Raw genomic sequence first — 17615 nt, 5'->3', positions numbered from 1 at the left:
TATACATGTGCGTTAAACCCAAACTAGAGCACTGACCACTGTCTGTCTGTCACTCACTCATTCGCTCACTCATTCGCTCACTCACTCACTCACTCACCTAAATAAATGTCATAGAATGTTCGGTGACGATGTAATGAATGGTTTGCATACCGTGTGCTCTGCTGCTGCCCGTGTATGCTTCAAAATACTCTGATCTACTGTTTGCCTTGATAGTGAACTCATAGAGGAACTTGGCTCTTCACGCAACCGTGTGTGTGTGTGTCTATAAAGTTCATGGGGTTGCTTGCTGTCGTTGTTGTCGTCCTTTAATTTGGGCCAATACTGAATCCTTGTCCATAAACCTCCTCTTTACGCAGATGTCCTTCTCTTATACATTTCTAACCCCATATCCTCTCTTCTCTCAATATTGTAAATTTTAGATAAGTTTGGTCACATATCAGGCTACGATCTAAATCTCCAAAAGACTTTCACAGACACTCCCTCAATGTATTAATAAATACTTCTTCACTATTCTCGGCAGCTGAATGTGTTCATCTCATCTTCAGACATTTCAGATTTGATTGATCACCCTTTCCCAGGGCCGAGTCTCGCCGAAGACACAGCAAGCATGCCCGCGGTGGACAGGTATGAAGAGGAGGGCGGTTCTGATTCTGGTAAGAGTCGTGGTTCTTCTGGTTCTTCACTCACGCTACATACCTCCAGGCTTCTCCATGCCTCTTTCTTGCTCTCTCTTCTTGTTTTATCTTTTTGCCAGACGCCAGTGCTGAGATTGATGAAGATGATGATGATAAAGGTGAGCAGTGTCACTCTTCCATTGAGCTTTGAGTCTCAATGACGAGGTGATCTGACAACAGAAGTATTTCACTGGGTGTTAAAAAATATATCCAGGTTCACTGAAACAAGAATGCTGCCTGCCAGTGTATCATGAGGCCAACTCTTATTGGAGGGCTTAATGTACACATTACTCTCACACTGGACATGCTGTTGGTTTTGTTACTGACAATAATTATTTATCCTGACAGAGGAGATGCTCATCAAGTCACATTGTGAAAAATGTAAAGCAGCTCAGCAGGTGAATTTCAATCAAATAAATACCTTTTTACATTACATAATTTACCTTAAAGTTAAGTTAATAAGTTGTATTGCTCTTTATTGTTGTTTGCTTCTGCTTTTTTTTCATACTACTAATTTTTTTTTCTCATACTACTACCCATACTCAGAGTCCTGAGTATGAGAAGGTTACCCCAAGAAATAATTCTAAGTGGAGCTTCGAGTGAGTGACATTCGGTCCTGACATCAGTCCCATTGGTTTATCAGAATAATATGGTCACAACCACAAACAGATTATGTTGTAATGTGTGTGTGTGTGTGTGTGTGTGTGTGTGTGTGTGTGTGTGTGTGTGTGTGTGTGTGTGTGTGTGTGTGTGTGTGTGTTTGTTAGGGTACAGCTGGAAGGCGAGGGGACCTATGAGTGTTCGGCTACAGGTCTGGTGTTTGAAGTGTCGGAGCAGGCTCTGGTCCGCTACTCGGTCCTGTCCTGGTCTGAATCCTCCGAGTTCCTCGAGGACTCCTGGAGACCTGCTGGATCGATTAATGATGTGGATGTGGTCAACAAGGATTCATCTGTGCTCAAGTTTATCCATTTTCCACACTCTCTGTGCCTTACTGGTGAGAACCTAAGGAGGGGGAGAATAGTGAATGAGCTGAATCGTGAATATCCGTGTGCATGGCGGCTTTGGTAACCTCGTTCCCAGGAGTTCTCATCCAACGACGCAATGCCTTGAACGGGATGCTCCAAATTCGAGTTATTGGGGAGAGAGAGGAAGGGACTTTTGATAGTGGGATTTCTCTTTCTATTAGATGTTTCAGATATTGCATACTTTCTCAATTATGATATTTTATGTACATACTGGCTATTATTTCCTAACAGGTTAAAATAATGTTATGTTATGCTAACGTTTCCACAGAACCTGAGCATGAGCTGAGCTTCAGTGTTCTGCTCGTAAAGGGCGGCTATGCCAACATTGAATCGACGGTGGACGTTACAGCGAGCCATGTTAAATGGCGCTTGTCCTCGCTTTCTCCTGTGGGTCCCATCATTCCGAGCCATCAGCATGTGAAGCACCACGGGGTGGTGCTGGTTTACAAGGAGCAGGACCATCAAGAACAATTCTGCTTCCACGTGTTTTTGGCCTCGAACCACGAATCTGAGATCCAGGTAACAAGGCAAATGGACCAATGAGTCAGTAATGGAACGAGAGTCCTGGTGATGTACTAAGATATCCTGGCCTGGGCTATTCAAAAAAAAACTGGCAAGGCTGGACTGGGCGAGTCAAGAACTGGCAAGGCTTGACTGGGCTAGTCAAGAACTGGCAAGGCTGGACTGGTCTATCTTAGAACTGGCTAGGCTCGATTGGGCTAGAACTTGCTAGACTAGACCACTACACTGGGCTTGCCTGGATTGGTCTAGGCCAGACTATGCTGGACTAGACTAGTCTGGGTTAGACAAGGCTTGGCTGGGTTAGGCTAGGTGTGGTTAGAGTGGAGTAGACTAGGCTAGATAACTCAGTTGAAGATCCTATCTTGAGGTTCCGTCCGTCTAAAATCATTTTCAAGATTTGCTATCTTGAAAATGAATCTCATCTAACATATTACTTTTCCCTCTCACTCTTCCTCCCTCTCTCCTTCTCTGATCATTTGTTGCACATCCTGTTCCTGTGTGTGCAGGCTATTGAAGAACAGGTGCTCTCTTCCGGTAAGAAATTGATCAAGATATACAAATCGGCAGGAGGCTGTAGGCTGGAAGAGAAGTACTACCAGCTCAAAAGCGAGCCAGAAGGGAAAATTATACCTTCGGTATGTGTTGTGAATCCATTTAATCTCCTTTGCATGTACATAATCCTGCAATGAAAAGTGTTGTGCAGTCAATAAAGAGTGTGTGTGTGTGTGTGTGTGTGTGTGTGTGTGTGTGCGTGTGTGTGCGCGCACACAGCAAATAGAATTCATCAGAAGGAACAGAGCTGAAGGGCTTCTTTGAAGCAATCTTCAATCAGCCTCTCCATTTCAATTTGTTTCTCATGGACTTTGACAAGGAATTATGGACTGCTAGAATCACAAAAGGTAACAAATGTACTCAATTGAATTTTGTATTTTTTGTGGTTTTCATCGTAAGACTATGTGATGATGTTTTTCATGGCAAATCCTAGGGGACTGGGCGGACAAGGAGATACCAAAGTCAAGGAAAAGAACGAAAGGTATCACTTCATACGTTTCTTAGTGGTGCTGTGTTCTTTGGATCATAGTTGTTGAGTCAGTCGAACAGGTATACATCCCCTATGACATCCGCCCTCTCTTCAGCAGAGCAGAACACAGGCCAAAAAAAGAAACCTCATTGGGAAGGGATGCCGAAAAACAATCCTTTGTTGGCAGGTGAGCCTTGGAAGGAGTTGCAATTAAATAATTAATATAAATTAACATTAACAACTAGCTAGTAACAATAGTTGCTATGTAACGTTATTATATAGCAACTATTTGCCATAGCTGGTTGTTAATGTTGATAAAGGCCTAATATGTAACATGTATGCATTGAAATAACTAAAAACGACTAGACTTATGTTATGTATTTTGATGTTGTGTACTTATATTATCCGAATTGTTTCCAAAAATGTTCAAACCCAGAGAAATCTATAGTTTTATTCACGCTAAAGGTCTGTTACATTTGGTTGCATATTGGGACACACTTCTAAACAGCGATTTGAATACATTAGGAACCTTTGAAATGTGAGCTGTCTCCAGTTTAATTGAATTTTAGCTAGGTTATGTTAAGGGAAGGGCACTTTGTAATTAGCCTATTATATAGAAGTATTGACCAAGCGATGGCTCTATAGAGAGGATTTGCTGCTGTCCAACCCTCTCCTGGGCAGGTAGGCCTGCACATCACAAGACACACTCATACCGGTGATTACCGCCACACCACTGTAATCGCTGTAATGTGTATGGTAATGCTATGAAGTTACAACAACGTTCAACATGCTCAGTCATTTTTAGCATGATTGTTTGACCACTGGGCTATCACACAGCACTGGGCTACTACACGTTACAATGTTTTGATTACAAAACCCCTAGTGGCAGAAATTACATATATCTTTAATGTTAATATCCCACTCAATTCTTTATTTATTTTAAGTTTGCATGCACTTTGAGTAGAAACTAAGTCGGAACTGTTCCCAGTGTATTTATTGGATGAATGAATAACCATGGTGTCCATTTTCCAGAAACAAATCGAGGTCAGGCTCTGACTGGTAAGCAGCTCCTGCAGGTGGCCGAAACACTGGGACAGGAGTGGGGGCGGGTGGGCATCTACTTGGGCCTGAGCACCACAGATCTGGACGACATCAAGGCAGGGGAAACAGATGTGACCATGCAAAAACTGAAGATGTTGGAGCGGTGGAAGCGCGGAACACCAGGAAAGGCAACAGCACAGGACCTACTGAGAGGTCTGGAGGACCTGAAGGACCTACCGTGTGAGACTCGTCAGTTATTGAGAGGTAACGTACTTCACCCACAGTCTGCAGATCCTGTGATGTTGAACGCGATGGCTCATTTCGAGTTTTTCGCCTAATAAAGAAATCATGAAATATGTGATTTTTTGCGAAGACTACACATACATTCAGAATCTATTGTGGATTTTTGACTGATTTCGCCTATGAATTATCCAGTTTTAATCAAATACAATCAGGTACCTTCGTGGTCGTTCACCTTGTCAATAATCTCCCTGGTCACAAGTTGTATAAAATGGCTGTACTAATATTACGTTTTCTTACTGCATCAATAGTATTAAACTACATTTACATTTATTTACTGTACTGATAGTAGACCAGTGGATGTATCATATGGTCAGTGCTACAAGCCAATTTTTGCTGGCAGAGCATTACATGAATCTAGAACGCCTAGAAAACTAATGTCTCCAAAGCCAACAAAGACACTTCCATTAATCATGATCCCTCATCAGCCAACTGCCGTTCACCACACTATTTTACACTTGCAAGTTGGATTAAAAAGTGGAGCTCCATTATATTTTAATCTTCGATGTGAATATACAATGTGAAAAAGATGGAGGGTTGGGGGGATGTGGAATGATTATTCAGGCGTTAGTTTGCTTTGTTATTCAATTCAATATTATTTGTGGTTGTTTTCTGATGTACAATGATGTGCACTCATTTCCTTTCTGTTCTTGCTTCCTCAGACATTGTAAATGGTACCCTGACGCTGCCAGACCACTAAGCAAATGCATAGTAGTGTGGAACCTCTTAGTAAATATTAGATTTCCAAGGGCCGTTATTAACGGGCCCAAACTGGACACAATTGTATAGACCAACAACCAATCAGAGCAACAAATTTGTGTGACCCATCATCAGCAGCAATTTCCATTGTTTAGGGAAATGCCTCAACTGCTTCCCTTGGGTGCTCCTCTGTACAGACATCGTATCAAACCCGCCCCACATTAGATAAACGCTTGTGATTGCGCTTTGCCAACAATGATCACAGTGCAGCCGGTTTTGGTTGATTAAGGATGCAGTGTTGTCGCTCAATACTGGAGCGATCTTAAAAATCGCATTAAAAATTGCGATATTCTATTGATTTGTCTTTCAGAACATGTAAATAATCAATCTGCTGGTCTGATGACATCAGGCAGTAGCAGACAGGGGAGCATGTCCAAGTCTGAGTCGTATCCACCAGAAGGGCTTAGTAGCAAGCATGGTGAGTTTAATTCTCCTAGTTTTAGGAGTTTACCTGCATAAGCCTCTATGTCATGGTTCGCTCACCAAATGAATACTTTGTTCAGTGGTCCCCTTTAGGTGGCCCGCAGACTTTAAGCACAATCAGAGAAATAATAATTTATCAACATGGAAAATAAAATGTATTAAATTAGTTAAATTAATTTTATTTATTTGTATACTAAACTTAAGTTATTTTTCTGTTTGAATATCCTGCTAAGGAAGGTGGTCTGATATCCAATAATATTATATACAATATAAGGCCTACATGTCATGTGTAAATAACATCTTCTTTGTACAATTTCAAAGCGGATACAACTGAATGCATTTACATTTTTTAAAACAGCAATACACAAAAGAAGAGAAAGCAAGGGGTGAGTTTTAAAGCTGATTGGTATGGTAGCTCGATGGCCAGTTAAGACTGCTTCAGCACAATGACGCAGGCTGTTCTACTTAAAACCATCCTGCTCTCTGATGCAACCCAACATTCATCAGTTAAAATATCCATGTAACCCGTCTATAATATCCCTCAGATATTAACGGCCTAATATGTAGCATTTACGCATTAAATATACTATGTTAGATATTCTGTTGAGTTGTGTATTTGCATAATCCAAAATGTTTCAAACAATGTTCAAACCCAGAGATATCCATAGTTTACTTTACAGAAATGATCCATTCCCGTCGGTCACACGTCGATGGTGTTCATATGGCCTCTACCCCCTAACTTCAGGGTAACACAAAAACAGTAATCCAGTAGAGGCCTGATGTATTGATATGATACTTCAATAGCAATCTTTACTACGCTGTGCAACTTTGGCAAGAAGCTCATGCCAGACACCAAGCTAATGCAGACAAAGACTTTACTTAGGCTGGCCTTTATTTTTATTTTTAAACAGTCTATGTTAAATCTGTTTAATCTGTATAATATACGGTTTATGTTATGTCAGTTTAACCGTACGTCATTCTGAGTTGTCCTGCAGCGATTCAAAAGTGAGTTAACCAAGGATTGCCAACTCAAAAGCAGGTGTAAAAACCAAAAGGAGTCACGTGCCGCAATGGATTATTTCTGAAAAAAGGATCTGCTTAAGAAAGAAGGTGGTTTAGAAGAGCAGCAGATACACCAGCTAACTATTGAGGAGCATGACAGTGTGAAGGTTATCTGGTCCAGCCCACCCATGTTTTATTCTCCAAGCAAGTGAAATGGTCATGCACAGGTTCTATTGATCGTGTTCCTGAAGACCAAATCCCAATGTTTTGTGTTCCAAAGCACAACTTTGATTTCATGATTGATTTAATTTGGGTTCTGCTTTGGCAGCAGGAGGAAGCCAGCCTTGGGATCCTGCCATCCATAGAAACGTACCAATCACTAAAACAAACAAACAGCAGAGTCTACTACCAAAGGTGACAGCCAGCTGGTCAGGAAGGTTGCGGCCTCGTGCTCAGGGACACCCCAACACCAAGCTAGGAGGAGGCGTGGATCAAACTAGTAACCTTCCGGTTACCACATTGTAAAAAAAAAAAAAAGTGGTTTTTACGGTAAAAAAAATGGCAATTGTGGTTGACAGAATTATACCGTAATATATACCGCAGAACTTTTTCTTCCATTACGGTAAAAGGATTAGTGCTGCTGATTTTACTGTTAAGGTTGGAGATTTTTTCCCTATTCTACCATGTAAATGGAAAAATCAGTGTTTTGTCATATTTAACATGAAATTACGTTTAACTAAAGATTCTCCATGAAATAATAGGTTATTTTGAAGATAAAATACTACTTGATTCTTTATAATTTCTCAAAATATCATATAAATAAAAGTTTTACCATTAAATAAAACAGAGTTTTACTGGGCAATTAACGGTTTGTAATATAAAATACTACCTTCTTGGTATAAATTCCAAAAATAAAAAATGTATATTAAAAAAACAAACATCCTAGTGCTAGTTTTGATCAAACCATAATGACATTACGTTACTTTAAAAACCCATGGAAAAAATTAAGTTAAAGTTGTACAAAATGTTAGTTTTTTTTCAATATTTTATTGAAAATATTGCAGAGTGCTTACAAAGAAATGACTTGACAGCGAGTAAAAACAAATGCCATATTTCTGACTTTTCTTTTTTCAGACATTACAGGAAGGAATAATGAAACTATAATAATCATCGTAATAAAAATAATAATAATATTTAAAACACAATAACATGTACAAATAATACAAATAAAACAATTAGCACAAAAATAAATAAAAAATAAAATAAAAGGGGGGGTGGGGCATATCAGTCAGGAGACATAGAAGAAAGAGAGTTGAAAAACGTTAAGAAGGATTGCCACTTGTTGTAGAACTTGTCTGTGTTACCTCGCAGTGAATATTTAATCTTCTCTAACTTGAGGAAAGACATGACATCCCTGAGCCATCGAGAGCTGGAGGGAGCTTTAGATGCCAGTAAAGAGTTGAAGGCTAAAATGTCTAAATGCTTGGAAGTATAACGGTTGTAATCTACAGGAATCCCAAATATAGCAATATGGGGAGGGACAGTTATTGTCCTCAAAATATTTTTGACATTGTATCAAAGTAGTTCTGCCAGAAGCGAGATAGTATAGGGCAAGAATTATACATATGGGTTAAATTACAGGATGAAGAATGACATCTGTCGCAGCAATCGATGACACTGGGATAAATTTGTGACAGTCGAGCTTTGAAAAAATGGACTCTAAATATCACTTTGAACTGTATGAGTGTCAAACGAGCGCATGTTGAGCTTTTGTGAATTTTGTCAACAGCTAACTCCCAGTAGTTATCCTCCAAGTTTAGCCCCAGTTCCTGTTCCCAGGCCGCCTTGACCTTGGTGGATGGTAAGCTGTCATAGGACAGGAGTTTGTTATATGTTTTAGAAATGAGAGATTTTCAAAAGGGGTTGGAACGGAGAAACTCTTCCCACAACTGAATCGTAGGTGAGGTGGGGAAGGTTGGAAATAGCGATTTTACACAGTGTCTGACTTGAAAAAAGCAAAATAAATGAGAGGGAGGGAGCTGATATACACAAGACAGGTCTGTAAAGCTACGGAAAATACCGTCTCTATACAGGTCTTTAAAAAATATCAGGCCTTTACAGTGCCATACAGAAAAGGTGGAGTCTGTGATTGTGGATTTGAATAGGTGATTCTGTAAGAGAGCTGAAGTTGAAGCCGAAGTAAATTTAAACTGTCTCCTGAATTGGTACCAGATCGTGAGTGTGGAACTTACTACTTGGTTGTTTGTGAAGCCAGAGGGGCTGGTTGGGATAGAGGAGGTAAGCAGAGCCAATAGAGAAGACAAAACACAAGACTGAGCCTCCAACTTACGCCACGGTGGATCACTTGAATTAAACCAAAATGTAATTTTGTTGATGTGTGCCGCCCAGTAATACAGTTGAAAATTAGTGAGAGATAAACCATCATTAAATTTGCATCTCTCCAATAATGATTTACAGACTCTGGGAACCTTTCCACACCATAAGAAGCCTGAAATAATTTGATCAATGGTTTTAAAAAAAACTTTTACGCCAAAATAGGGGGAGACAGTGAAACAAAAACAGAAATGTTGTGAGAATGTTCATTTTCACTGTATAAATTCTTCCAATCAAAGACAAGGGTAAACTTGTCCATCTTTGAAGGTCAGATTTGATTTTGGACAGAAGGGGGGAAAAGTTGGAAGAAAGGGCTAAACTTAAAATGAATATTAGCATGATTAAGTTGTAGTGCAGACGCATTAATAGGATAGCATTCAGTCTTAGAAATATTCACTTTATACCCTGAAAATGAACCAAATGTCTTTAGGAAGGATAAAATGGCTGGTATAGATCGAACTGGGTCCGAGACATACAGTAATAGGTCATCCGCGTAAAGAGAAAGTTTAAATACTATGTCCGACCTTGATATACCAGTGAAAATGGGAGAGGACCTAAGATAGATAGACAGGGGTTCTATGGCTAGGGCAAATAATAAAGGGGACAAGGGACATCCCTGCCGAGTGCCACGAGACAGAGTAAAAAAGCTGGATTATTTGCCATTTGTAGTGACGCTGGTTTGTGGGGCTGTATAAAGCAGGCGTACCCACGAATTGAATATAGTACCCATACCAAATTTGTTCAACACAGCCAGCAAGTAGTCCCATTCAACCCTGTCGAAAGCTTTTTCGGCGTCAACAGAGATAACTAGTTCAGGTACTGTTGTGGTGCTTTTAGAATAAATAATATTTAACGGGTTACATTATAGAACAGCTGGCTTCCTTTTGTGAATCCAGTTTTTTCCTCTGAGACAATAGTGGGGAGAATGTTTTCCAAGCGATGGGCCAGAGCCTTAGCAAGGATCTTAGCATCCACATTTATTAACGAGAGGGGTCTATATGAGCTGCAGAGCTTAGCTCTTTGTCTTTCTTTATAAGCAGACTTAATTGAGGCTTGCCTCAAAGTGGGAGGCAGAGAGCCATTCTGTAAATATTCAATGTAAACAGAATGCAACAGGGGGGCCAGTTTATGCTGAATTCATTTTAAAAATTCAACTGGGTAACCGTCAGGGCCAGGAGCTTTATTATTTTTCATGGTTTTCATAGCGCAAATGATTTCCTCTACCGTTAGTGGTGAGTCGAGTTGTTTGGCGACGTCTGGATTTATTACAGGGAAGTTTAGACTGTCTAAGAAAGAATTAGTTTTGGTGGGGTCGGATGATGACTGGTGGTCGGATGATGATGACATAAAAGACATTCAGAATATATTTGATAATGGTGAAGACTACTGTTTACTAGTAGTATGCCTACTAGATAGTTCCAAGAGTGCATAAATTATATTAGGAAGTGCATTGAATGTGTTGAGTGGTGAATAAACTCTATCAAGAGGTGGATAAACTGTTTCTGAAATTTCAGAGGTGGGTAAACTGCATTTACTTGCGTTTAGCCTCCACAGCAGCCATGATTAGAGATAATATTATGTAGGCTACTTACAAACTGTGCTTGGACAGAGAGAGGAATCTTCACTGGTGTGGACAACATTGATGCTAGCGCAAACTGGGGTTCACCCTCTTCTGATGATGAGGAGGACAACAACGCTGCAGCGGACGGCGTCGTTTGAGTCTGAAATGTCATACGTTCAATAACATTAAAACATAGAACGTGTAGCTCGCTAAGTGTCTTATGTTACATTGTTAACTTTGCTTCCTCATTGCTGACGAGTGGAGTTAGCGAGGCAGGCACATTAGAACAACAAGTGGCCAAAACATACTACAATCTTACCAGCTATCCATCTAGCGGCTATCTGACTCCGGTAGCGCTACCAAGGTAGAACGCTCTAACGTCACTTGCTGCGTTTTGCCTTTGTAAAAGGTTGGATTTTGTAGTTACTGCAAATTTAACAGTGTTACCTCTGAAACGGGACACATTTGAGCCACGAAACTTGACACAAAACAAAGGAGTTACTGCGTTTTCCCTTTGTACGGCAGATCAGTGTGTTCTCAGTAGTCGCTAGCTGCTAATAGAGTAGAGTAAGAAAGAGTCTTACCTCCAGGCAAATGCATTTAGAAGACGTTCCTGTATGTTCGTTGTCATGTTACGTATTTTAAGCACATGGGCTACCATACATAGCCACTAGGAAGTAGGATCGAACACATAAGCTGCAATAACTATTCCAGCCACAGATGGCAGCACCTTTAGACAGGTGAGGAGGGCGGAGCCAATACGTCAAATAGGCCACGCCTACTCAGTATTAAAGCAGGGCCTGGAGCCAACGAGATTAGAAACATCCGGCAGTCCATACTTGGGAGTTAGATACAGAGGCCAGCTGTTTGTCGTGTTACGTATTTTAGGAACACAAGCTGTATTTCCCTCACTTAACCAATAGGGGGTAGGACCAAATATATAAGCCGTAAATACTACACATAGCCACAAGGGAAAGCAGGACATTACTGAAGGCTACAATAGATACTTTAGCCACAGAGGGCAGCATCACAGACCAGGCGAGGAAAACCGAGGATTACGTCACACCGGTTTCTCTCCGAGTCTTCCGGTCCTCGCTGAGTCCATAAAGAAGACCACCTGGCCACGAAACCTTTAGAACTCTCCCGGCAGCGATTACCATACGTGGGTTTGTGGTTAGGATCAGCTAGGAGAACACTCTCGCACGTGCTAAGGCACATCTCCAATCTCTCTTTACTTCAGAGCATCAGTTTACCATACCGAAAATACTTTATACAAATAAAGTCTCGTTAAAGCTATTCCTTTGGATTCGACCCCTCTTTCCAAGAAAAACATTGCAGTCGCTCACAAGCGTGTCTATACAATTCCCCTCCTTTTGCTTCATAGTTACCATACCGAAATACTTTAACAAATAAAGTGAGTTAAAAGCGATCCGGATTGGACTACTTTCTTACAGAACGCAACAGTCAAGGCAAGGTAAATGTCGACAGAATTGCGTTTTTCACAAGCGGGGGTCTCTTCACTCCAAAGGGGTCGGGTTCGAGGTCTTCCGGCATGAAATGTAGACGGCACACCGTCTGATTTCTCAGTGCTTCAACGGCTGTGTCCTCTCCAAACTTTGGGTTATTGATAGCCCATAGCCACTTTTTGCACAACTCCAACTCTTTGGGTAATCTATGAAAACTTGCAACCCACTACGCAGCAACCCGTGAGAGCCGACCTGTAGCGGCACTGGACGAGCAGTCTTATTGTGTGTTCACACCAAAAATTGATGCAAACCATTTTGTCGCCTGTTCGCACGATCGACTGAATTTGCTTGCGCGAGAAGTCACAAATCTGTCGCTGGAGTGTTTCTTTCTGCCAATTCATATTCAACCATTAGGGAATATTGCACTACGGTCCTCTATGTTGTTGCACTACGGACCTCTATGTTGTTGCACATAGCGGAACAGGAAGTTAATGACTCTGTTTAGATGTAAACCTACCGGCACTTTCAGCTGCTCGTGACATGTTTGGTTATTGTCATTTCACTGCTGTCGTTCATTAAAGCAAGTGAACAAATGGAAAGTTGTTCTTATTCAACCATAGCCAGTCTTTACTTGTTGTGGAAGTACTAGAGATGTTAGAGAAATCAACGCAGTCGTTTAGGATTCATAATATCATCCGGAGGGGCACACAGCTTTTGGCCGTTGTGAGAAAGAGGTATTGAACCCCCAACTCACATGAGGGACGGGACGCACCGAAGAAGTGAACTTTGAAAGCAGGAGGAGGTGCAGAGAGTTTAAGGTCATACAACTTTTGATACCGTGTATGGGCCGAAAATCCCTAATGGCTATAACTCGCTGATAGTAGTAGAGTGTGCAAGCACATCCAACTCTGTACAGGTGGAGGGTAAAGAGTCCGTCAGATAATAAGAAAAAGTATACCCGCACACTGTCGCCTCTGCTTCCAGTGATTGTATTAGATACACAACGTTTCGACCGTATAGCTGCTAGGTCTTCGTCAGGTCTGACGAAGACCTATACGGTCGAAACGTTGTGTCAACCATATCAGTATAACTAGGTGGCTACCATCGAATGAAGTTAGCGCTACTAGTTAGGGGACTACAGCTGGAAATTAGCCAAATAGGCTAAAGCTGCTCCTTCTCAAAGGGGACTGTCCACAAAACTATAAACAAATAAACTAAACTAAAGCTAGCTGCACGTGCTACTTTGACTGTTCATGCTAGCGTTGTCCAAAATGGGCATATAGATCATGTAGTTACATATAACTTTTTAAATAGGATTTCATTGTGTAGATATGTTGGAGGCTGTTGGAGAAGTAGGCAACCTCCGTGATGGCACAGCTCCAGGTTTCAAAACCAACTTTGATGCAAACCCACTGCTGTACTCCCCGAAGTTGACAAAGTCATGACAAAGAAATGACGTGGTAAGTCTGAAAAGATTACTCCATTGTAACTCCATTGTCCGAAATTCCACATCGATAGATAGTATCTGGCAAGCCATTCGACTACATTACGGGTTCCAGACAACTGGCGCTCAGCTTATTGGTTTTGTGGACATTCACTTAGAAACTGATGAGCGACCTGAAGATCTATATCAGTGGTTCCCAACCTTTTTTCCTTGAGGACCCCCCTGCCAGGGTCCAAGACAAGCAAGGCCCCCCAAACCCTAACTCCGACCCACATACACACAATAAAAGAATAGTGATTAATTACAAACTTTTATTTGCAAAAATAAACAGCAGTTGTAGGCTTTTGTTCTTATTCTCCTGCTTTTACACTGTATATAGACACATGGACTCTCACACACACACACACACACACACACACACACACACACACACACACACACACACACACACACACACACACACACAAAGTGTATAAAAATATGAACAGAACAGCTATAGAACACAGCTATACACGTTTATGTGTAATAATAACAGTAAACATCAATAACAGTAAACAAGTTATTCCTTACGTTTTTTTTACTCTGTGCCAGTAAATTAATTCATAAACTAATGGCTACCTTGGACTTGCATACCTTTGACCAGGGATGCGATGTCAGGTGTGATGGTTGTGACAGCCAGTCTAAAGTCCTGGTGGACATCAAGTCTGTTTCTGGCTCTTGTTTTTATTGTCACAAGGGCACTGAATGCTGTCTCAGACAGGTATGTAGTGCTGAATGGCAGAATAACCCTCCTTACTGCGTGTTTGGCCAGTCTGGGAGCAACAGCTTGTCCTTTGACAATCCAAAACTTTTTGAATCCGTTCTCCTGTAAGTATTTTTTTGCCACAGAGTCAGCCTGAAGATCACAAAGCTCATCTTCACAGCCGAGGTATTCCACATCCTTGAGGGTGAAAGTGTAGGGGTCCACTACCCACGCTTCCTTTGATAAGTACTCACTGATGTCTGCGAAGCGGCTTTGAATCTCCTCGCGTAGCAGGTTCAGGTGGCGGGTAAACTCGGTGCGTAAAGACGCACACACAGTGCCAGCAGACTGTTTCAGCAGCAGTGGAAAGTGATGTAATTCCCCGTTTGACATTTTTTGAACTCTGTAATCCAGTTTGCGCGAGAAAGCGTCCAGGGCGTCTTTGCACTGCATGACGTTTGATTCAGGTCCCTGCATTCGCTTGTTCGTCTCATTGTAGAGCGCGAACGTGTCCGCCAGGTACGCCGTTTTAATCCAAAACGCATCAGTCAGCTGTTCACACAGTGGTCGATTGTGATCTTGTAAGAATTCCTTAATTTTTTCTTGCAGTTCCATAAAACGCACAAGCACTTGTCCACGCGATAGCCAGCGCACCTCCGTATGTAGAAGAAGTGTTTGATGCGCTTCATCCTCGCACAGCTGGGCAAAGAGTCTCTTGTTTGTTGGGTGAGCTTTAATAAAGTTTACAACTTTAACAACAGTTGACAGGGTGTTACTAAGGTCTTCGGAAAGTTTTTTACTCGCCAGTGCTTGCCGATGTATCATGCAGTGGAAAATCTCGCACCCTGGGACTTTTTCCTTCAGTCGGCTGTTAAACCCCTTGTTCTTTCCCATCATTGCTGCGGCTCCGTCAGTGCAACATGCAACCAGGTTTTCGTAGGGCAGATTGTTGGATGAGAGATATGAGTCCACAGCCAGAAATATATCCTGGCCGGTTGTTGTTGTTGATAGATTTGTAGACATAAGAATGTCTTGTTTCAAGTCCTCGCCATCAATATACTGCACATAAACAATGAGAACGGCCTCGTCTGACACGGTTGTTGTTTCGTCCAGCTGAATGGCAAAGTTAGCATTCCTCAGCTTCTCGTGGAGCTGGTTTTGGCAATCTGCAGCCATTTTATCAATTCTGTCTTTCACAGTGTTGTCCGAGAGTGTTGCGTTCTTCTTCAAGGAAAGTAGTCTAATCAGGATCGCTTTGAACTCACTTTATTTACTTAAGTATTTCGGTATGGTAACTACGAAGCAGAAGGAGGGGAATTGTATTACGCACGTGCGGAGCGACAAACAGCAATCCTCTCTACCTATCTCTCTCTATGGCTTGCCGGATGTTTCTCAAAATCCTCGGGCTTCAATTCTTGCTTTTATACAGAGTATGCGTGGCCTATAAAACGCACCGGTTTCGCTATTCTCACCTTTCTAAAGGTGCTGCCCTCTATGGCTGAAATAGTTATTGCAGCTTATGTGTCCTGCCCCTTGTGGCTATGTATAGTAATTACAGCTTATGTGTTCTGCCCCCTGTGTCTATGTATAGTAATTACAGATTATGTGTTCTATCCCCTGTGGCTATGTATAGTAATTACAGCTTATGTGTTTAAAATACGTAACAGTCCCTCCTTGGTCATCTCAGATGACCATACTATACGATATTTTAAGTCATAAACATCATTTACCACACCGAAAACATAGTCAAAGTAGGAAAATCATCAATACCACCAACCGAGGTGGAAAAAACTCCAGAGGGGAGAGAAATCACCTCGCGTCCCCCTAATTCTGAAACGGAATTTACCTTGGTGGGTCTCATAGGAAATACAGGTTATTGTCAACAACACAATAGGAAGCATATAACCTGGTTATCATACAATCATATGGTCAAAAGGCACATAGATAAATGCATTCATAGAAATTTGGAGTAATACTTCCTGGTAATATAAATTTTCAGCATGTAAAAAACATTATAAGTAAAAGATACAAAAACAAGTAGCATGCAAAAACATTAGAAGTTAAAGATACAAAAACAAGTAGCATACAAAAACAAGTAAAATTACGTAAATTAAAATTTCAAAAATGTCTGTAGGCTTGCATAGATTTGAATGGCCCGGGTGATCTTCATGTATTGGTGCGCTGGTACATGTGGGGGGTTTTGGACATTGTGAATGGCTCAGGTGATCTTCATGTATTGGTGCGCTGGTACATGTGGGGGGTTTTGGACATTGTGAATGGCTCAGGTGATCTTCCTTAGTTGTCCTCAGGACTTGTAGTTCATGTGCCCAACGTTTGTCCCTCCTTGTCAAGGGCGCGGCTCACATAGAGAGGTTACTAGCACATCATGTGAGCCTCCTTCAGGCGTTCATTCATCCACTCGGTCATGTCAACAGCAAGAAACCTGTAAACAACTAACTCAAAAAATCAACAGTCCCATTGGCAGTGCAGTGATACAGAAATAACGGGTTGCACTCACATCCAAACAATACTATCAATAACAAACAAATCCCGCATTGGTTGTTATAACAATTTGTTATTCAAGTATATTCGGGATATTAATTATCTTAGAATTAGACTTTACTACTGGTGTTGACTATTCTACTTATTGCAGTGGGATATGGTCGGGCCCCTCAGGTGATATCTCGTCCATGTTCACCGAATCATATCTGACTCCTACGTATGCCTGAATGGCACTTGATCCTAATCAGTATTTAGACAAACACAATGCATTGGATCGTTGCCGATGAAGCATGTGTAATTGCCTCCGGGGAACTGAGTCCCACGCCTACGTGAGAATATGCAACTATGTATCCGAGGTTGCGGTACTAACAAATAACCAAAAAATAGCACGCGAAACAGCATCACGTCTCAACACATTCGAACGAAAAAACCAGAGTAGAAGTCTTATCTCGGTACAACCATTAGGTCCATATGGGATGGATACCAAATCAAGCTAACCCATTAACACATTTTGGTCTTTGAAGAAGGGGGAAGGGAGAAAGATGGCGCGTGAGACCATGCAGTACTAACAAACCAAGTATTGCACGTGGAACAGCATCACGTCACAATATAGAGAATAGCGAGAGAATTGTACGTGGGACAGCATCACGTCACAATATAGAGAATAGAGAAATAATTATACGTGGAACAGCATCACGTCACAATATAGAGAAGAGAAATAATTATACGTGGAACAGCA

General features: G+C 41.4%; 1 protein-coding gene across 2 annotated transcripts; it reads left to right on the top strand.

The window, feature by feature from the left end:
* The first annotated feature begins 1026 nt into the window (after positions 1-1026).
* On the top strand, positions 1027-3321 carry LOC307074039 (uncharacterized protein). Of its 2 annotated transcripts, XM_079734030.1 has the most exons (7): positions 1027-1072; positions 1221-1273; positions 1442-1668; positions 1968-2218; positions 2728-2856; positions 2993-3120; positions 3207-3321. In XM_079734030.1, the coding sequence occupies exons 1-6, from the start codon at positions 1028-1030 to the stop codon at positions 3035-3037; spliced, it is 750 nt and encodes a 249-aa protein (XP_079590156.1). In that variant the 5' UTR covers position 1027; the 3' UTR covers positions 3038-3120; positions 3207-3321. The 2 variants fall into 2 exon arrangements, with proteins under 2 accessions (XP_079590156.1, XP_079590155.1); XM_079734029.1 differs by having other exon boundaries at positions 2728-3120.
* The last annotated feature ends 14294 nt before the right edge of the window (positions 3322-17615 follow it).

Source organism: Pollachius pollachius (assembly GCF_949987615.1).
Source record: "Pollachius pollachius genome assembly, chromosome: 3".
Taxonomy (NCBI): domain Eukaryota; kingdom Metazoa; phylum Chordata; class Actinopteri; order Gadiformes; family Gadidae; genus Pollachius; species Pollachius pollachius.
This window is presented reverse-complemented; position numbering and strand designations above follow the sequence as displayed.